The 22,868-nt window shown below is 42.3% G+C and overlaps 1 protein-coding gene across 1 annotated transcript in view; it reads left to right on the top strand.

Moving 5' to 3' along the window:
* The window catches only part of C11H16orf96 (chromosome 11 C16orf96 homolog), a 66,970-nt gene that overhangs the window by 35,963 nt on the left and 8,139 nt on the right, over positions 1 to 22,868 (top strand). Inside the window, exons 10-12 of the mRNA XM_053694195.1 lie at positions 12,432 to 12,550; positions 14,998 to 15,060; positions 16,204 to 16,284. Coding sequence (XP_053550170.1) covers positions 12,432 to 12,550; positions 14,998 to 15,060; positions 16,204 to 16,284 — 263 coding nt within the window. The remainder of the gene's footprint in view (positions 1 to 12,431; positions 12,551 to 14,997; positions 15,061 to 16,203; positions 16,285 to 22,868) is intronic.

The following is a 22,868-nucleotide window of genomic DNA, read 5'->3' as shown; positions in this document are numbered from 1 at the left end:
CCACCTTTCTTTGCAAGGACACTCAAAAGCCTGCCATCCATGGATTCTGTCAGTGTTTTGATCTGTTCACCATCAACATTGCGTGCAGCAGCAACCACAGCCTCCCAGACACTGTTCAGAGAGGTGTACTGTTTTCCCTCCTTGTAAATCTCACATTTGATGATGGACCACAGGTTCTCAATGGGGTTCAGATCAGGTGAACAAGGAGGCCATGTCATTAGATTTTCTTCTTTTATACCCTTTCTTGCCAGCCACGCTGTGGAGTACTTGGACGCGTGTGATGGAGCATTGTCCTGCATGAAAATCATGTTTTTCTTGAAGGATGCAGACTTCTTCCTGTACCACTGCTTGAAGAAGGTGTCTTCCAGAAACTGGCAGTAGGACTGGGAGTTGAGCTTGACTCCATCCTCAACCCAAAAAGGCCCCACAAGCTCATCTTTGATGATACCAGCCCAAACCAGTACTCCACCTCCACCTTGCTGGCGTCTGAGTCGGACTGGAGCTCTCTGCCCTTTACCAATCCAGCCACGGGCCCATCCATCTGGCCCATCAAGACTCACTCTCATTTCATCAGTCCATAAAACCTTAGAAAAATCAGTCTTGAGATATTTCTTGGCCCAGTCTTGACGTTTCAGCTTGTGTGTCTTGTTCAGTGGTGGTCGTCTTTCAGCCTTTCTTACCTTGGCCATGTCTCTGAGTATTGCACACCTTGTGCTTTTGGGCACTCCAGTGATGTTGAAGCTCTGAAATATGGCCAAACTGGTGGCAAGTGGCATCTTGGCAGCTGCACGCTTGACTTTTCTCAGTTCATGGGCAGTTATTTTGCACCTTGGTTTTTCCACACGCTTCTTCCGACCCTGTTGACTATTTTGAATGAAACGCTTGATTGTTCGATGATCACGCTTCAGAAGCTTTGCAATTTTAAGAGTGCTGCATCCCTCTGCAAGATATCTCACTATTTTTTACTTTTCTGAGCCTGTCAAGTCCTTCTTTTGACCCATTTTGCCAAAGGAAAGGAAGTTGCCTAATAATTATGCACACCTGATATAGGGTGTTGATGTCATTAGACCACACCCCTTCTCATTACAGAGATGCACATCACCTAATATGCTTAATTGGTAGTAGGCTTTCGAGCCTATACAGCTTGGAGTAAGACAACATGCATAAAGAGGATGATGTGGTCAAAATACTCATTTGCCTAATAATTCTGCACTCCCTGTATATACACATATTTGTCTGTAAATACATATATAAAAAACTAAAAAAGGGAAGTTTGCTCATCTATTAATGCTATTCAATAATATACAAAGTATTAGTAAGGTGCTGCCTGAAGAAGATTTATATATAGAAATTGTATATAGAAAAGTGGATTGACCAAAGTAAGGTACATCCAAAAGACCAGGGGTATAACACACCTACTATCTAGAATTATTCACAGGGACAGTTTGATAAATGCAAACAATATATACTTTATGTAATCATAAATATAAAAATTGGAAAATGCATATATACAAAAACATAAAGACAGACAGACAAACAAAACACATGGGCCCATCACAAAAGAGCATAACAAGCCGGCTTAGAGCGTTTCATATGGTGCACCATAGTAATTAAAGTTCAGCAAGCAAGCTGGATGTTAGTAGCATTTAGCACTCAAAGCAAGTGAGTAAGTACTCAAAATGTAAGCTCCGTTTGTATAGACAAGACAGAAAGTGTCCACATGAGCACCAAGAGAGACTAACAGGATAATGTCAGGCAGACCGCTGTTAGCAAATGCCAACTCCACTGGTCAGACCGCCGTCAGCACATAGCCAACTCCAGGATGAAATACCTGTACCTCCGCTTGTATCTGGTGTCTCAAGGTATCATGGCTCACTCTACTTCAACACGGTTACCAATTAAGGATCCGGAGACTGTAAGGGAACCCACGGACTAAGAACTGCACACCGTGCAAAATATAAATAAATTAAAGAAGCAAAAACATTTAATTAATTTATCAATTTATCAAATATAATTCAGTCTTCCTACATGAATTGGATAAATACATGTATAACTATATTCAGAAAATAGTACATTTTACTAATTTTGCAAATGCTTTACTGCTGAGGCTTCAAACTTCATAAAAGCAGGCAGAGGATATGAAGGCAAGAGGAAGGGATACTAACAAACTAAGAAGTTATGATCTATACTTATACTAACATTTCGGCAAAAAAGAGGCAAATTCCATCTTCTCGTTGAATCCTTTTGGGGACAATGTTTGTAGATTAAAAATCCACCTTGTTTCCTTTTGTAGTAATATTGTGTCAATGTCTCCCCCTCGTCTGCTCTGCTTAACATGTTCAATTCCAATGAATTCCAAACCGTCCAGCTTGGACTCATGGTGCTGTGCAAAGTGTGTGGCCATTGGGCTATCTATATTTAGATACTTGATGTTGTCTCTGTGTTCAGTAATGCGTGATCTAAATTCCCTATACGTTTTCCCCACGTAAAAACATGGGCACGAACATGATAGGAGATAGATGACCCCAGTTGTTGAACAATTAATAAAAGTTTTAATTTAATGTGTTGTTCCTGTAGTGGTGCAAAAAGTTTTTGTCCTTTTGACAAATTCACAACATACACAGTGATTGCATGGAGAGCATCCAGCAATTCTTTGTGCTTGGGCTGTCAGCCAGTTGTCTGGTGTAGTCTTGGTAAATTCACTTTTAACCAGAAGGTCTTTTAGGTTGTTTGCTCTTCGTGCAGTCATCTGTGGGTAATTCCCAACATACTCATAGAGAGTATCATCATTAGATAATAAGTACCAATTTTTATTAAGAATAGTTTTCAATTTTTGCCAGTGTGAGTTATATTTGGTAATAAATCTAATTTTATTATCCTCATACGCTGTTCTCCTTGTCCATATAGAAGGTTCTGGCTATCTTGGGATTTAACTATGAAGAAAGCATAAAACAGAGGGGTGCCTCATGTGTGTATCAGCATATTCAAGTATAAGCATATGGATATTCAAGCCAAATTGGTACTCACATTTGGTAAAAGTATACTTATGTACTGGTAGGAACAGCTGGTAACTTGGGGTGTACCAGCTAACCCTCCCCTGGCTCCAACAAAGTGCGATCCAACCCACTACAGAAGTAGGCGACTCACTACAGAATTAGGCGACTCTAGGTGCTCAGGTGTAGTGTAGTAATCGGTCAAACATATACAGGTGCTTCCACTAAGCTTGTAGTAATAAAATCAATTTATTTAAAACTTCAAAAGTACCTGAGGAAAAGGCCAGTTTTAAGGCTAAGAAACACGTTGCATAGATAGGGGGTATATTGCATATGCCCTCTATAGCCACTGCTTGCATGCTTTTAAACGTTTTAAGTTTTAAATAAATTCATACTTCAATACCAAATTGCTATTTTTGTTCAAAATGTTTCTGAGGAAATTAATCATATCCAAATGAGTGGAATTGTTAGTGACAACTTAACTCCTAGGGAGCGAATTGCTCTAAAATAATTAATTAAACACAAAGAATTGGTCATAAAACCGGCCGACAAAGGCGGAAATGTGGTCATTTTGAATCAGAAATATTATATTGAGGAGGCCATAAGTCAGCTATCAGAAATAGAACAGTATCAAAAAGTGAGTAAGGATGATTTATTTAAATCATACAATGAATTATTATTTCTTCTCAATGACGTGCGGAGGGAAGGCGTAATATCTAGCCAGGAATTTGGCTTTCTTTATAATAATAAACTACTGGTATTCTACTGGATCCCCAAACTCCACAATCATTGAAAAAACCTCCGGACATCCTATTATTTCTGGAATAGGAGGCCCTACAGAAGGCATTAGTAGATATGTTGACTCCTTATTGCAGCCATTCTTATCAGAATTAAGAACTTTCTTACAGGATTCAACGGATGTGATTAAAAAACTTGATGGTAACTTTGATGGATCTTATCCGGATCCCATCCCATTGCACCTCGGATTTCCCGATTCACAACAAAATCGTCCTGCACTGCAGGAACGCCTGGTTACATCTTCGCCACCATAACTTGGTCTGTCCACATCCCTCACCCTGTCACTCAATGTCGGGCCTCCTGCTAGGCCTTCCACTCACTGGTCTTGCGGTGCGTCGAGCTCTCTCTACTCTCAAAATTACGGACCTCTTCTTGGGAGGCTATCCAATACCCTCCGATGACCTGGCCCATAGCTATGCTATTCAACCCAAGTTTAGATTTGATCAGCTAAGGCTTCTCTCCATACTGAAGTTGTGGGGATTCAGGAGCGCTCCTCCTAGACCGCAGACACCTTGGGAGACCCAGATATGTACAGACTCCCTACACATCTCCCCCTTATCCTCCTATTATCAAATTCTTCTTGATGCTTCAAAACTTACTAAAACCAGGCAAATGGGGGACTGGGAGAGGGATTGGAGGGTGGAACTGTCAATAGAGGACTAGTCTGATGCAATCCAGCACACCAAATCGTCAATTTATTGCATGACACTGTATGAACTGTTCTATAAGTTACTGACCAGGTGGCATTATTTACCCTCAAAGCTACACAAAATGTTTCCAGGCAGCTCCCCCCTCTGTTGGAGAGGCTGTCAGCAAGTGGGCGACCCCCAACATATTTGGCGGGCCTGCCCTACCGTTGCCCCCTTGTGGAGCAAATTGGAGGTTTTGTGCTGCCGTTTGGGATTAGTAGCGTCTCTGTCTCTGGAAACGGCTCTGGTACATGCTGGTCTCCGGCCCCTCTCTGCGTCCAGCCATACTCTTCTGATAATGATGACAATGGCGGCAAAACTACTAATTGCTAGAAACTGGAAGAAACCTGACCCTCCCAATTGGCAGGCCTTGATCCAACGTATTTCTTACTTTCGGTCTATGGAGAGTTATGTATATAGCTCCCGCCAACAAACAGACCTGTATGCTATGATCTGGGAGCCCTGGGACTCACTGGGGGAAGGCACGTTTAGCTCTATGTAAAAGGAAGGTAGCTGATACCAACAGCAGACTGTACCAGCTGGGAGGGGACTGTATCATCCCCCCCCCCTCCCTGAGACTGGCAGGTTATATAAGGGTGTTTTTTGTTTTTTTGTGTTTTTTTTTTTCTCTCCCCCCCAAATACCCCCCTGTCCTGTTCCCCCATGCGATTTTCCTGCCGGAAAATTGTCAAACAGACTTCTATTTGCCCCCAGGTATGCAAGCACATTTTGTTAAGCACATTGACTTAGTCTCTGAACTTCAACTTTCTTGTAATATTTACTTCTCTAATATTGGTTAAATATATTTATATTGTAAAAAAATCTTTACTTTGAGGTTTATTCCTTCAGGGTTGATCATATATGGTTTTGATTCCTGATCATTGTATGAATTGTGTCTAACCCGGAAGGTTGTCTTCCGACTTGCTTTTGTTTTCATACGTGTATTGAAATGCCTTTTGTATATTGCTCTGTAACTTTGACCTCAATAAAAAAATGATTTATAAAAAAAACAAAAAAACTTGATGGTATAACCATTTCAAAAGATACCCTGCTAGTCTCCCTGGATGTCGAGTCACTATACTCGTTGATTCCTCATAGTGTAAGTATCAATGCTTGTAAAACGTTCTTAAAATCAGGGGCTAAGACTTTGACACTCATACTCAATTTGTTATTAAACTATTGGACTTTGTTTTTAAAAATAACATCTTCATGTTTGACGGTAATTATTATAGACAGGTTCGTGGTACCGCCATGGGGGCTATGTGTTCACCCACCTATGCATGCCTAAACTTGGGCCTTTGGGAAAACCAGGTGGTTTTTGGAGATCTGGCAGCATGGGTGAAGGCACACGTGTCCCTATGGACACGGTACGTGGAAGATATCCTCATATTATGGGAAGGTACCAGTGAACAACTTCATGAATTTGTTTCAATACTCAATAAGAATGAATTTAATTCTTACCTGTAATAGTGACCTGAATAGTATTAGTTTCTTGGACTTATTAATTAGTAAGGACAATGACCAAATCAGTACTGAAGTATATAGGAAGAAAACAGCTTTGAACAGTGTATTGTTAGGCAGTAGCCACCACCCTGAAAATCTAAAACTGGGTATACCCTATGGTCAATTTCTTCGATTACGCAGAATATGTTCTAACCAGCATTCATTTTACAAACAGGCAAAAGAAATGGCAAAAAGGTTTCATGATCGTGGCAACTCAAAGCGAACAGTAAAGAGAGCTCTTTATAAGGCTAAATCCCAAGATAGCCAGAACCTTCTATATGGGCAAAGAGAACAGCGTATGGAGGATAATAAAATCAGATTTATTATCAAATATAACTCACACTGGCAAAAAACTAAGCATAATAAAAATTGGTACTTATTATCTAATGATGATACTCTCTATGAGTATGTTGGTAATTACCCACAGATGACTGCATTTAGAGCAAACAACCTAAAAGACCTTCTGGTTAAACGTGAATTTACCAAGACTACACCAGACAACTGGATGACAGCCCAAGCACAAAGAATTGTTGGATGCTCTCCATGCAATCAGCCCTATGTGCTGACGGCGGTCTGACCGGTGGAGTTGGCGTTTGCTAACAGCAGTCTGCCTGACATTATCCTGTTAGTCTCCCTTGTTGCTCATGTGGACACTTTCTGTCTGGTCTATACCAACGGAGCTTACATTTTGAGTACTTACTCGCTTGCTTTGAGTGCTAAATGCAACTAACATCCAGCTTGCTTGCTGAACTTTTATTACTATGGTGCACCATATGAAACTCTCTAAGCCGGCTTGTTTTGCTCTTTTGTGAGGGGCCCATGTGTTTTGTTTGTCTGTCTTTATGTTTTTGTATATATGAATGTTCCAATTTTTTATTCATGATTACATAAAGTATATATTTTTTGCATTTATCAAACTTTCCCTGTAAATAATTCTAGATAGTTGTTGTGTTATACCCCTGGTCTTTTGGATGACCCTTACTTTGGTCCATCCACTTTTCTATATACAATTTCTAAATACATATACCTGTATACACATATAGGTCAGTAAATACATATATACACATACATGTCTGTAAATACACATATATGTCTGTAAATACACATATACACATATATGTCTGTAAATACATATATACACATACATGTCTGTAAATACACATATATGTCTGTAAATACACATATATGTCTGTAAATACATATATACACGTACATGTCTGTAAATACACATATATGTCTGTAAATACATATATACACATACATGTCTGTAAATACACATATATGTCTGTAAATACACATATATGTCTGTAAATACATATATACACATACATGTCTGTAAATACACATATATGTCTGTAAATACACATATATGTCTGTAAATACATATATACACGTACATGTCTGTAAATACACATATATGTCTGTAAATACATATATACACATACATGTCTGTAAATACACATATATGTCTGTAAATACACATATATGTCTGTAAATACACATATATGTCTGTAAATACATATATACACATACATGTCTGTAAATACACATATATGTCTGTAAATACACATATATGTCTGTAAATACATATATACACATACATGTCTGTAAATACACATATATGTCTGTAAATACATATATACACATACATGTCTGTAAATACACATATATGTCTGTAAATACACATATATGTCTGTAAATACACATATACACATATATGTCTGTAAATACACATATACACATACATGTCTGTAAATACATATATACACATACATGTCTGTAAATACACATATATGTTTGGCAAAAGTGTCATCCACCTATCTAAACTACTTGCTGTCTCCACTAAGATTCTGCTTTATGCTTAAAGGGACAGTAAAGTCAAAACTAAACTTTCATGATTCAGATAGATCATGCAATTTTAAACAACTTACCAGTTAACTTCCATTAACTAATGTGCTTCCATCTCTTGTTATCCTGTGTTGAAAAGCATACCAAGGTAGGCTCAGGAGCAGCAATGCACTACTGGGAGCTAGCTGCTGATTGGTGGCTACATACATATGGCTCTTTTCATTGGCTCACCAGATTTGTTTAGCTAGTAGTGCATTGCTGCTCCTTTAATAAAAGATACCAAGAGCATGAAGCACATTTGATAATAGACATAAATTGCAAAGTTGTTTAAAATGGTATGTTCTTTTTGACTCATGAAAGAAAGAAAAAAGTTTTATATCAATTTAAAAAGACATGAAAACCAAATTAAACAAAACAAATATATTTAAATCTGTTATCGATTGACCTACTTCTCTTAGATCGTTTCCATAAGAGCATACTGAGGTAGGCCTCCAACATGATATATACTATAGCAGGGCTTGACAAATCCAGGAGTCAGGGAGTGTTACAAACTGCTATTTGTAACTGGCCCTTTAAATGGAAAATTGCCCTGCTTCCCTGGATTTTGGAGAAGCCTATTTGCCAGCCTCCTTCCACATGACTATGGCCCCTGGAAGATTGTGCCCCTGAAAACATATTAACTTTTATTGGGTGTGTATGGCCCTTTAAGAACCGTCTGGGGACATATTGTGACTTTGGTGAACAATGCCCCTTTAAGACTATGTCCCCAGACCTGTGAAATGACTTGTCCCTGGCTTTCTCCCACTTGGTTCAGTTTCATTGTGTGCCATTAAGTGCTATGTGACAGACCCTTCGGTCAGAACTACAGAGATAACTTTGTTCAGCTTCAAGAAGCATTCTAAATACAAGTTTGCTGGGATCAGCTCTAATTAAGTTTAGTGATAAACTTTCCCATTGTCTAATCAGACTTCTAGTAGTGATAAGGTGGACTGCATTGTTTTATTGTGTGTAAAATGTTATCTGCTGAAGTAATGTTGTGGCCTGTCAAAGGGAGTGTCTCTCTATCTAATATCAAATGTGTGATGGGGGATTTTATGCCTCCCCCTGAGAGTGTCCTGTTTGCATGTAATCTCAATAAAAAGCAGGCTGTGTGCTCCAGCACAACAGACCTTTTCTGACCCTCTAACTTGCAGCTTTGACTCATGTTTGTAGGATACAGATATAATCACTACAGGGATTGCTATGCTTTTCATACTCCCTTAGCTACAGGGATTGCTACAGAAGGAAGAGGTTCACCTACTGGAGCCTGGTCGTAGGTCCAGGGCGCAGAGCAGACGGGGAGATACCAGCCCAGCAGCGGTGGTTCATAGAGTCTGCATTACTGATGGTGGCTACGCAGTAATTATAGTGTCTACGGTGCTGCTGCTCCTTTGGGGAGCGCTAGGAGCATCCTTTTCTATGGTCCAACTTCCAGCCAGCCTGGAGGCAACCGTAACATTTGGCGGCAGCGGTGGGATCGCGTCCTAGCGCAAGGAGCAGCACCACAACAGCACTGGTATCGTAGGAGAGTAATTGAGGGCAACGCTAGCCACTGTGCAGCGTCCCTACCTACAGCAGCATGGAGCTGACAAGACACTGGTCAGAACCCTGTGAAGAGCACCTCAACCTGATCCGTCGCTATGAGGGCGCTGATTTCGTTCCAGAGGTAAAGAGGCGGCTAGTCCGATATGGTCCAGACCCTGCACAGGAGGTAGTCAGTCGCCTCATCCGGGAATTGGCTACTGAGAACGAAGCGGCACGAGCCTTTGAGCGCCAACTGTGGAGTTTGAGGGTATGGACACCTGGTCTCTCTCCCCAGCTGCAGCATGTTCCACAGGGAGAGGAGAGCAGCGACCTCCCTCCCCAGCGGCAGTATACTGTGCAGAGGGAAGAGACAACCGGTCTCCTTCCCCAACCAGAGATACCAGAGGCAGCAGGCCTCATAGACTGGTCCTGGAAGGACCCCCAGCAGGCAGGTGGAGATGGGACCGCAGTCTCTCTACCGGCCCTACAGGGATGCTGGGCAGGCGGCCCAGATCCCCAGCGACAGACCCAGCTACAGGGAGGGGAGAGCATCGACCTCCCTCCCCAGCCGGAGTGTGCCTTCCAGGGAGAGGAGACAACCGGTCTCTCTCCCCAGCCGCAGCATGTTCCACAGGAAGCGGAGAGCATCGACCTCCCTTCCCAACGGCCGCCGGAGTATCAGGAGGAGGAGGTAAGCCAATCTCCCCCTCCCCAGCTAACTCCTAACTTGGGCCCAGGGTTAACAGTGGAGATGTTAACCCCCACTGACCCCCACGTTCCCTTTGCCACCGGGCAGGACTATGCCCCAATTCCCCCAGCAGAAGAGCTGGCATCAGGACAGAGCGCTGCTGGCCTCTGCCCTACAGACCTTGTCCTTGTTACAGGACTGGCCTGCAAACCCCTCACCCCAGCAGAAGCGCTGGCACCAGGGCAGAGTGCCGCTGGCCTCTGCCCCCCAAGTACCATCAGCTATTTGCCCAGCTGCGCCAGGAAGGCCGAGGATGCTACACTTTCATCCTACAACCTGGAACCTACAGGCCAGTACTACGTATTGTGGGGGGGCTACTTTGCTGCTAACGATTATTTGTGGGTGGGTTGCGAGACTAACTTAGGCACTGACCGGCAGAAGGTCAGGTGCCTGGTTAGTCTCCCTCCAAAAGGGGAGATATGTTACAAACTGCTATTTGTAACTGGCCCTTTAAATGGAAAATTGCCCTGCTTCCCTGGATTTTGGAGAAGCCTATTTGCCAGCCTCCTTCCACATGACTATGGCCCCTGGAAGATTGTGCCCCTGAAAACATATTAACTTTTATTGGGTGTGTATGGCCCTTTAAGAACCGTCTGGGGACATATTGTGACTTTGGTGAACAATGCCCCTTTAAGACTATGTCCCCAGACCTGTGAAATGACTTGTCCCTGGCTTTCTCCCACTTGGTTCAGTTTCATTGTGTGCCATTAAGTGCTATGTGACAGACCCTTCGGTCAGAACTACAGAGATAACTTTGTTCAGCTTCAAGAAGCATTCTAAATACAAGTTTGCTGGGATCAGCTCTAATTAAGTTTAGTGATAAACTTTCCCATTGTCTAATCAGACTTCTAGTAGTGATAAGGTGGACTGCATTGTTTTATTGTGTGTAAAATGTTATCTGCTGAAGTAATGTTGTGGCCTGTCAAAGGGAGTGTCTCTCTATCTAATATCAAATGTGTGATGGGGGATTTTATGCCTCCCCCTGAGAGTGTCCTGTTTGCATGTAACCTCAATAAAAAGCAGGCTGTGTGCTCCAGCACAACAGACCTTTTCTGACCCTCTAACTTGCAGCTTTGACTCATGTTTGTAGGATACAGCTATAATCACTACAGGGATTGCTATGCTTTTCATACTCCCTTAGCTACAGGGATTGCTACAGAAGGAAGAGGTTCACCTACTGGAGCCTGGTCGTAGGTCCAGGGCGCAGAGCAGACGGCGAGATACCAGCCCAGCAGCGGTGGTTCATAGAGTCTGCATTACTGATGGTGGCTACACAGTAATTATAGTGTCTACGGTGCTGCTGCTCCTTTGGGGAGCGCTAGGAGCATCCTTTTCTACGGTCCAACTTCCAGCCAGCCTGGAGGCAACCGTAACAGGGAGCCATTGGCTCCTAGAATGAATGTTATTCTATACAACATAAAAAAGAGCATCAATAAAGAACTCTAAGATCAAAAATCTACATGGTAAACTCACAAGTGAACAACACCGAACATATTTAGCTGTGATGTGCAGATCCCTTGTCAAAAAAAACCCTGAAAGCTCTACACTGCTCTTCTTCCAAGCTGTTCATGCATAACATAGATATATATCATAAGAGCAAACAAAATAAACAAGAATAAACAATGAACGTTTAAAGGGACAGTCTACACCAGAATTTCTAATGCTTAAAAAGATAGATAATCCCTTTATTACCCATTCCCCAGTTTTGCATTACCTATGTGATTACCTTGTATCTAAGCCTCTGCAGACTGCCCCCTTATTGCACTTCTTTTGACAGACTTGCATTATAGCCAATCAGTGCAGACTCCCTAGTTAACTCCACAGGAGTGAGCACAATGTTATCTATATGGCACACATGAACTAACGCCCTCTAGTTCAGATAAGAGCCATCCTTCAAAGGCTAAAAAGCATGCATATGAGCCTACCTATATTTAGCTTTCAGCTAAGAATACCAAGAGAACAAAGCAAAATTGATGATAAAAGTAAAATGGAAAGTTGTTTAAAATTACATGTCCTATCTGAATCATGAAAGTTCATTTTAGACTAGACTCTCTCTTTAACTCTATTTAACCTCTGTACACTCACACACACGCATTACACGTGCACAATGAAATAGACTGTTTCATATTCCTTTAAGGGGAAACCAATTTTACTGTACCCTGTCCCTTTAACAGTAGTTGTAGTGAGTGATTAGCAGGATTAGCGTGTGCGTAGGACACATACACAAAGTATCTCAGTATGTGCTTATATATTGTGTGTAAAATAGTTTACGTTGTATCTTTACTTAAGTTGGGCCGCTCAGACCTGGACTCCATACAGCGCGATTTGGAAGAGCTCTGGCGAATCCTGAAGAAGCACCTCAACTCAGGGCATCCCTTTGATTTTGACGGTGCTGCTGGTTTCAGGAAGTGAGTAAAAACAATGACAGTGAGAGGGATAAAGTCAGACAATAAATAGCTGCACAATTTCAGCATTATTATAGTAACATAGACCCAAATAGAAGAAGCACAGCTTAGTGGCGGATCTGGGAGAGCTGGAAGACGCTATTTGTTACTGTAAGAAGACCAAACATTAAAGGGCCATGATACCCAAATGTTGAAACACTACAAAGTGATGCAGCATAGCTGTAAAAAGCTGACTAGAAAATATCACCTGAACATCTCTATGTAAAAAAGAAAGATATTTTACCTCAAAATGTCCTAAGTATTCAAACCCCATTGCAAAGGACTTTAAAGCAGCAAATCAGTATGTCAGTCCCGGGACAGGCAAGGGAGTGAGCTTCGTGCACACTCATGTTATTTCCCTATTCAGTTTAAGGACGTTTACTATGAAATCTCATGAGAGTTAAGTGAAATCTCATGAGATCACAGCAAAAGAGTTCATGACCTCAGCACTGCTGATGCTGATTGGCTGCAGTTCATTTCTTCATATATATATATTTTTTTTTTTACCTGCAGCTGGACAGCAGCGGAACTATAACTTTTTACACAGCACTTGCTCTGCTGAGCTGAGGAAATTGTGAGGTAAAATATCTTCCTTTTATTACATAGAGATGCTCAGGTGATATTTTCCTGTCAGCTTTTTACAGTTATACTGCATCAGTTTCAAGTGATTTAGCATATGAGTATTATGTCCCTTTAAAGGTGCAAGCTTCCCTGAGTTTACAAGGTAGCTGTTCTCTAACATAGAATGAAGGGTACAGGAGGGAGAAGGGGAATTGTGGGCAAGTTTTGGTTCCCCCCAAAAATTAAATAATCTAGACCCACCCATGGTACAACTGCTACTTGATATGATGTCAGCCTTTCATAGGGTCTTAGTGTTGTAATTAGGGATGGGCGAATGTGTTTATATTCAAATTTGAATGTTAGAACGAATATTATTGTAGAAAATCGATTTACATAATCGAATGTTGATAAGAAAGAATATTCTTAAATATTCTATAATAATATTCTTTTTACAGTTTTCGAATGTCACTTTCGATTGTGAATGTTCATAATTAGTTTGAATGTCCACATTCGAAATTTCAAATGTAACATTCCATTTAACAAATACTATTCAGAAGTTCAGTAGTTTATGTGGTAGAGAATTTAGTAAATTGATACATAATAGATAAAAAATCTATCAATTTGAATGTTTCTATTTCAAATATCGCATAATTCGAATATTACATTTAAAGAAAGCATTAGAAATATTATTACATTAACCGAATATTAGAAAGTTGTACAAACATTCGAAATTTAAAACAAACAAATGTGTTAAAATTAGTTTCATTTTTCAAATGTTGCCTAACATTCCACCATCTCTAGTATTAATGAACAACTCATTTATAAAGCCTGTACTACCCCTGGAAGATATTAATGCTGTTCTCACAAATGGATCGCATTTTGCAGGATGATCAAGGCGTGTGGTGCCTAATACATCTGTTTCCGCCTGAGCCTTCATACTCGCCAGAAACAGCAGTTAAGAAGCAGCAGTCTTAAGACCATTGCCCCTTAACTGGCCCCCCACCTCTGTTCGGCGGACAGCAATCAACCCGATCAGATACGATCGGGTTGATTGACACCCCCTGCTAGCGGCCAATTGGCCGCGAATCTGCAGGGGGCAAAGGCCGAATGGGCGCGAATCTGCAGGGGGCACAAGCAGTTCACCAATGTCATTCAGCGATGTCTGTCAGACATGATCTGCTGAGCGGATCATGTCAGACAGACATATGGCAAATCGGCCCCTTGGTCTATCTGACTTAGCTCCCAGTCTTTTAGTCCTTGATATTAATCAACAAAAATAAAGAGGTGCGGTTACAGCAGTGTTACAGGGTCAGCAGTACCTAGAAATAGAGGATACAAGTTACAGAGTCAGCTGTGTCTGGCATCAGGGAAAACTAAAGGTAGAGATTTGTTCATTGGGTCACCTTTAATGAGAACAGAGGGTACTACAATTGATGAGTACAATAAATGTATATAAATATATATATATAAATAAAAAAAATAATACTTGTTTTTATTATGTCAACAAAATGATACTTCCTCTATCAACTTTTGGAAGGAGGAAAGGCTCAGTTGGCCCTGCCAGGACTAGAACTTGAAAGCCTGAGATTCAGCAGGTAGCATTTCACCAGGTCAGGGTCAGTCTCTCCTAGGATCAGGGTTTACTAGAAACTTACTGGTCTGTGTTTTTCTACATGTTCACTAAAAAGATGAGTTATCTTATAGAGTTTTCTAAAATATACTCAACAGAATAACAGGTACTTTGAAGGCTTGGCTCATTAGAGAGATATCTCACTTTTTATTGGATTTAGATCACTGTTCTATGTCTGGATAGCATGTTAGTAATGTGTCACACTATGACTCCTCTATAGGAAGCTGTTTGAGAAAGTTAGCTGCATCTCCTGTGACCGTCCGGTGACCATGGCGACTGGACCGTAAGTATCAATTAGTTGTCCTCTGTTTTTATTTTTTTTTTTCATTTTCTTCTTTTTTTCCTTACAATTTTATTTCCTTTTTCAGCTACTAATCTTCTATCTTGTGGACCAGTTTTGTACTTGCTTTTAGTTTCAAAATATAAATAATATATAATAATAATATAATAATATGACCATTCCGCCAGTGACAACATAATAGGAAGGATTAGATGTTAGCTAAAGAGACAAGTCCAGAGTCTCTGAAAAATGATGGTGGTGTGTACAGCCAATAATAAATTAGCTTGAGGTCTTTTTTATGTATTTTACATTGATGTATACCAGTACACTTGTTGTAGTCCTGTGTCTTGCTAATCCGGGATTGATTCACATGTGCTGGTAGTTTACAGTGATAGGGAGGCAGATGTAGACATGCTTACTTCTATATGCACCATACAAAAACGCTTGTCAGCAAGAGGTTTTATGTTTACGTTGGTGTTAAGAAGCAAGGCTATGTTACATAAGGTATCAAACCATGGTCTCTCTGTTACTAACCTTTTGCTCTGTCAATCTGCGGCTTCAGAACTCACATCTGTTAGCTCTCATACCTTACCTTCAACCTGGTTCCTTCATCATTATATTAAACTCTCTTCACATGTGACTGGTTCTGGACCTATAAGAGGACACTTCCTGCCATCTTGCTTTACCTGATTATTGCGGTTGTTTGCTCACCCTTAATCTAGCTGTTTATCGACTTTAGCTTGTTTACTCTCACCACTTCTCCATTCCCTGACTACAACTTGTTTTGGACTACGCAACTTTTTTCATATTTACAAACTAGACACCTGGGTTTTCTGCTTTTCCTGTAACAGCTATTGGATTCCTTGCTGCTGAGTATCAGCATCATTATGGGCTAATGGGCCAATGGAAGAATAGAATGACCAAAATTGTGTTACAAAAAGGTGTTTAGAGTTTTTAGGGGTGTCTAGTTCACTGGCATGACCTGCTGCATCCTTTCTCTTTCTCTTCAATTTTTTTTTCTTCCTAATTTGCTTCTTCTTTTCTACTTCTTTAGCGTTCATCTTCCTTTCCACTCTCTATTTTCTTTTATTTTGTTCTCTTTTCCTTTTCTTCTCTTTGCCTTAATGACAAAACAGAATTTTCTAGGCACCTTGTTACTGTCCGTGCAGCTACTCTGGTACCACGGGACCGTCCGTCTACTGCAGGATACCAGGATAAGAACTCAGGGTGAGAAGTAATCATGGTCTCATCACATATTCAATAAAGACATCTGTCCCTTCATACTCACAGCTTATCTCTTCAGGCATTTCTCTCATATTAATAACCCTTCTCTTCACGCGTTTCTTTCTCTCACACTACTGGCCTCTCTCTTCACGCGTTTCTCTCACACTACTGGCCTCTCTCTTCACTTGTTTGTTTCTCTCACACTACTGGCCTCTCTCTTCACTTGTTTGTTTCTCTCACACTACTGGCCTCTCTCTTCACTTGTTTGTTTCTCTCACACTACTGGCCTCTCTCTTCACTTGTTTGTTTCTCTCACACTACTGGCCTCTCTCTTCACTTGTTTGTTTCTCTCACACTACTGGCCTCTCTCTTCACTTGTTTGTTTCTCTCACACTACTGGCCTCTCTCTTCACGCGTTTCTCTCACACTACTGGCCTCTCTCTTCACTTGTTTGTTTCTCTCACACTACTGGCCTCTCTCTTCACTTGTTTCTCTCACACTACTGGCCTCTCTCCTCACTTGTTTCTCTCACACTACTGGCCTCTCTCTTCACTTGTTTCTCTCACACTACTGGCCTCTCTCCTCACTTGTTTCTCTCACACTACTGGCCTCTCTCTTCACTTGTTTCTCTCACACTACTGGCCTCTCTCCTCACTTGTTTCTCTCACACTACTGGCCTCTCTCTTCACTTGTTTCTCTCACACTACTGGCCTCTCTCTTCACTTGTTTGTTTCTCTCACACTACTGACCTCTCTCCTCACTTGTTTCTCTCACACTACTGACCTCTCTCCTCACTTGTTTCTTTCACACTACTGACCTCTCTCTTCACTTGTTTCTCTCACACTACTGGCCTCTCTCCTCACTTGTTTCTTTCACACTACTGGCCTCTCTCCTCACTTGTTTCTCTCACACTACTGGCCTCTCTCTTCACTTGTTTCTCTCACACTACTGACCTCTCTCCTCACTTGTTTCTTTCTCACTACTGGCCTCTCTCTTCACTTGTTTCTCTCACACTACTGACCTCTCTCTTCACTTGTTTCTCTCACACTACTGGCCTCTCTCATCACTTGTTTCTCTCACACTACTGGCCTCTCTCTTCACTTGTTTCTCTCACACTACTGGCCTCTCTCTTCACTTGTTTCTCTCACACTACTGACCTCTCTCCTCACTTGTTTCTTTCTCACTACTGGCCTCTCTCTTCACTTGTTTCTCTCACACTACTAGCCTCTCTCTTCACTTGTTTCTCTCACACTACTGACCTCTCTCCTCACTTGTTTCTCTCACACTACTGGCCTCTCTCTTCACTTGTTTCTCTCACACTACTGACCTCTCTCTTCACTTGTTTGTTTCTCTCACACTACTGACCTCTCTCCTCACTTGTTTCTTTCACACTACTGGCCTCTCTCCTCACTTGTTTCTCTCACACTACTGGCCTCTCTCTTCACTTGTTTCTCTCACACTACTGACCTCTCTCCTCAATTGTTTCTTTCACACTACTGGCCTCTCTCCTCACTTGTTTCTCTCACACTACTGGCCTCTCTCTTCACTTGTTTCTCTCACACTACTGGCCTCTCTCTTCACTTGTTTCTCTCACACTACTGGCCTCTCTCCTCACTTGTTTCTCTCACACTACTGGCCTCTCTCTTCACTTGTTTCTCTCACACTACTGACCTCTCTCCTCACTTGTTTCTCTCACACTACTGGCCTCTCTCTTCACTTGTTTCTCTCACACTACTGGCCTCTCTCTTCACTTGTTTCTCTCACACTACTGGCCTCTCTCTTCACTTGTTTCTCTCACACTACTAGCCTCTCTCTTCACTTGTTTCTCTCACACTACTGGCCTCTCTCTTCACTTGTTTCTCTCACACTACTGGCCTCTCTCCTCACTTGTTTCTCTCACACTACTGGCCTCTCTCCTCACTTGTTTCTCTCACACTACTGGCCTCTCTCTTCACTTGTTTCTCTCACACTACTGGCCTCTCTCTTCACTTGTTTCTCTCACACTACTGGCCTCTCTCCTCACTTGTTTCTCTCACACTACTGGCCTCTCTCTTCACTTGTTTCTCTCACACTACTGGCCTCTCTCCTCACTTGTTTCTCTCACACTACTGACCTCTCTCCTCACTTGTTTCTCTGACACTACTGGCCTCTCTCTTCACTTGTTTCTCTCACACTACTGGCCTCTCTCCTCACTTGTTTCTCTCACACTACTGGCCTCTCTCTTCACTTGTTTCTCTCACACTACTGGCCTCTCTCTTCACTTGTTTCTCTCACACTACTGGCCTCTCTCTTCACTTGTTTCTCTCACACTACTGACCTCTCTCCTCACTTGTTTCTCTCACACTACTGACCTCTCTCCTCACTTGTTTCTCTCACACTACTGACCTCTCTCCTCACTTGTTTCTCTCACACTACTGACCTCTCTCCTCACTTGTTTCTCTCACACTACTGGCCTCTCTCTTCACTTGTTTCTCTCACACTACTGGCCTCTCTCCTCACTTGTTTCTCTCACACTACTGGCCTCTCTCTTCACTTGTTTCTCTCACAATACTGGCCTCTCTCCTCACTTGTTTCTCTCACACTACTGGCCTCTCTCTTCACTTGTTTCTCTCACACTACTGGCCTCTCTCTTCACTTGTTTCTCTCACACTACTGGCCTCTCTCTTCACTTGTTTCTCTCACACTACTGACCTCTCTCCTCACTTGTTTCTCTCACACTACTGACCTCTCTCCTCACTTGTTTCTCTCACACTACTGGCCTCTCTCCTCACTTGTTTCTCTCACACTACTGACCTCTCTCCTCACTTGTTTCTCTCACACTACTGGCCTCTCTCTTCACTTGTTTCTCTCACACTACTGGCCTCTCTCTTCACTTGTTTCTCTCACACTACTAGCCTCTCTCTTCACTTGTTTCTCTCACACTACTAGCCTCTCTCTTCACTTGTTTCTCTCACACTACTAGCCTCTCTCTTCACTTGTTTCTCTCACACTACTAGCCTCTCTCTTCACTTGTTTCTCTCACACTACTGGCCTCTCTCTTCACTTGTTTCTCTCACACTACTAGCCTCTCTCTTCACTTGTTTCTCTCACACTACTGGCCTCTCTCTTCACTTGTTTCTCTCACACTACTAGCCTCTCTCTTCACTTGTTTCTCTCACACTACTAGCCTCTCTCTTCACTTGTTTCTCTCACACTACTGGCCTCTCTCTTCACTTGTTTCTCTCACACTACTGGCCTCTCTCTTCACTTGTTTCTCTCACACTACTAGCCTCTCTCTTCACTTGTTTCTCTCACACTACTAGCCTCTCTCTTCACTTGTTTCTCTCACACTACTAGCCTCTCTCTTCACTTGTTTCTCTCACACTACTGGCCTCTCTCTTCACTTGTTTCTCTCACACTACTGGCCTCTCTCTTCACTTGTTTCTCTCACACTACTAGCCTCTCTCTTCACTTGTTTCTCTCACACTACTAGCCTCTCTCTTCACTTGTTTCTCTCACACTACTGGCCTCTCTCTTCACTTGTTTCTTTCACACTACTAGCCTCTCTCTTCACTTGTTTCTCTCACACTATTGACCTCTCTCTTCACTTGTTTCTCTCACACTACTGACCACTCTCATCACTTGTTTCTCTCACACTACTGGCCTCTCTCTTCACTTGTTTCTCTCACACTACTGGCCTCTCTCTTCACTTGTTTCTCTCACACTACTGACCTCTCTCTTCACTTGTTTCTCTCACACTACTGACCTCTCTCTTCACTTGTTTCTCTCACACTACTGGCCTCTCTCTTCACTTGTTTCTCTCACACTACTGGCCACTCTCCTCACTTGTTTCTCTCACACTACTGGCCTCTCTCTTCACTTGTTTCTCTCACACTACTGACCTCTCTCCTCACTTGTTTCTCTCACACTACTGGCCTCTCTCTTCACTTGTTTCTCTCACACTACTGACCTCTCTCTTCACTTGTTTCTCTCACACTACTGGCCTCTCTCTTCACTTGTTTCTTTCACACTACTAGCCTCTCTCTTCACTTGTTTCTCTCACACTATTGACCTCTCTCTTCACTTGTTTCTCTCACACTACTGACCACTCTCATCACTTGTTTCTCTCACACTACTGGCCTCTCTCTTCACTTGTTTCTCTCACACTACTGGCCTCTCTCTTCACTTGTTTCTCTCACACTACTGACCTCTCTCCTCACTTGTTTCTCTCACACTACTGGCCTCTCTCTTCACTTGTTTGTTTCTCTCACACTACTAGCCTCTCTCTTCACTTGTTTCTCTCACACTATTGACCTCTCTCTTCACTTGTTTCTCTCACACTACTGGCCTCTCTCTTCACTTGTTTCTTTCACACTACTGACCTCTCTCCTCACTTGTTTCTCTCACACTACTGGCCTCTCTCTTCACTTGTTTCTCTCACACTATTGACCTCTCTCCTCACTTGTTTCTCTCACACTACTGGCCTCTCTCTTCACTTGTTTCTCTCACACTATTGACCTCTCTCCTCACTTGTTTCTCTCACACTACTGGCCTCTCTCTTCACTTGTTTCTTTCACACTACTGACCTCTCTCCTCACTTGTTTCTCTCACACTACTGGCCTCTCTCTTCACTTGTTTGTTTCTCTCACACTACTGGCCTCTCTCTTCACTTGTTTCTCTCACACTACTGGCCACTCTCATCACTTGTTTCTCTCACACTACTGGCCTCTCTCTTCACTTGTTTCTCTCACACTACTGGCCTCTCTCTTCACTTGTTTCTCTCACACTACTGGCCTCTCTCTTCACTTGTTTCTCTCACACTACTGGCCTCTCTCTTCACTTGTTTCTCTCACACTACTGGCCTCTCTCTTCACTTGTTTCTCTCACACTACTGGCCTCTCTCTTCACTTGTTTCTCTCACACTACTGGCCTCTCTCTTCACTTGTTTCTCTCACACTACTGGCCTCTCTCTTCACTTGTTTCTCTCACACTACTGGCCTCTCTCTTCACTTGTTTCTCTCACACTACTGGCCTCTCTCTTCACTTGTTTCTCTCACACTACTGACCTCTCTCTTCACTTGTTTCTCTCACACTACTGACCACTCTCATCACTTGTTTCTCTCACACTACTGGCCTCTCTCTTCACTTGTTTCTCTCACACTACTGACCACTCTCATCACTTGTTTCTCTCACACTACTGGCCTCTCTCTTCACTTGTTTCTCTCACACTACTGTCCACTCTCATCACTTGTTTCTCTCACACTACTGGCCTCTCTCTTCACTTGTTTCTCTCACACTACTGGCCTCTCTCTTCACTTGTTTCTCTCACACTACTGACCACTCTCATCACTTGTTTCTCTCACACTACTGGCCTCTCTCTTCACTTGTTTCTCTCACACTACTGGCCTCTCTCCTCACTTGTTTCTCTCACACTACTGGCCTCTCTCCTCACTTGTTTCTCTCACACTTCTGGCCTCTCTCCTCACTTGTTTCTCTCACACTACTGGCCTCTCTCTTCACTTGTTTCACTCACACTACTGGCCTCTCTCTTCACTTGTTTCTCTCACACTACTGACCACTCTCTTCACTTGTTTGTTTCTCTCACACTACTGGCCTCTCTCTTCACTTGTTTCTCTCACACTACTGGCCTCTCTCTTCACTTGTTTCTCTCACACTACTGGCCTCTCTCTTCACTTGTTTCTTTCTCACTACTGGCCTCTCTCTTCACTTGTTTCTCTCACACTACTACTGGCCTCTCTCTTCACTTGTTTCTCTCACACTACTGGCCTCTCTCTTCACTTGTTTCTTTCTCACTACTGGCCTCTCTCTTCACTTGTTTCTTTCTCACTACTGGCCTCTCTCTTCACTTGTTTCTTTCTCACTACTGGCCTCTCTCTTCACTTGTTTGTTTCTCTCACACTACTGGCCTCTCTCTTCACTTGTTTCTTTCTCACTACTGGCCTCTCTCTTCACTTGTTTGTTTCTCTCACACTACTGGCCTCTCTCTTCACTTGTTTCTTTCTCACTACTGGCCTCTCTCTTCACTTGTTTCTTTCTCACTACTGGCCTCTCTCTTCACTTGTTTCTTTCTCACTACTGGCCTCTCTCTTCACTTGTTTCTTTCTCACTACTGGCCTCTCTCTTCACTTGTTTCTCTCACACTACTAGCCTCTCTCTTCACTTGTTTGTTTCTCTCACACTACTGGCCTCTCTCTTCACTTGTTTCTTTCTCACTACTGGCCTCTCTCTTCACTTGTTTGTTTCTCTCACACTACTGGCCTCTCTCTTCACTTGTTTCTTTCTCACTACTGGCCTCTCTCTTCACTTGTTTGTTTCTCTCACACTACTGGCCTCTCTCTTCACTTGTTTCTTTCTCACTACTGGCCTCTCTCTTCACTTGTTTCTTTCTCACTACTGGCCTCTCTCTTCACTTGTTTCTTTCTCACTACTGGCCTCTCTCTTCACTTGTTTCTTTCTCACTACTGGCCTCTCTCTTCACTTGTTTCTCTCACACTACTAGCCTCTCTCTTCACTTGTTTGTTTCTCTCACACTACTGGCCTCTCTCTTCACTTGTTTCTCTCACACTACTGGCCTCTCTCTTCACTTG

This window comes from Bombina bombina, chromosome 11 (genome assembly GCF_027579735.1).
Source record: "Bombina bombina isolate aBomBom1 chromosome 11, aBomBom1.pri, whole genome shotgun sequence".
In the NCBI taxonomy this organism is placed as follows: domain Eukaryota; kingdom Metazoa; phylum Chordata; class Amphibia; order Anura; family Bombinatoridae; genus Bombina; species Bombina bombina.
Note: the sequence above shows the minus strand (reverse complement) of the source record. Positions and strands in the feature narration are given on the sequence as shown.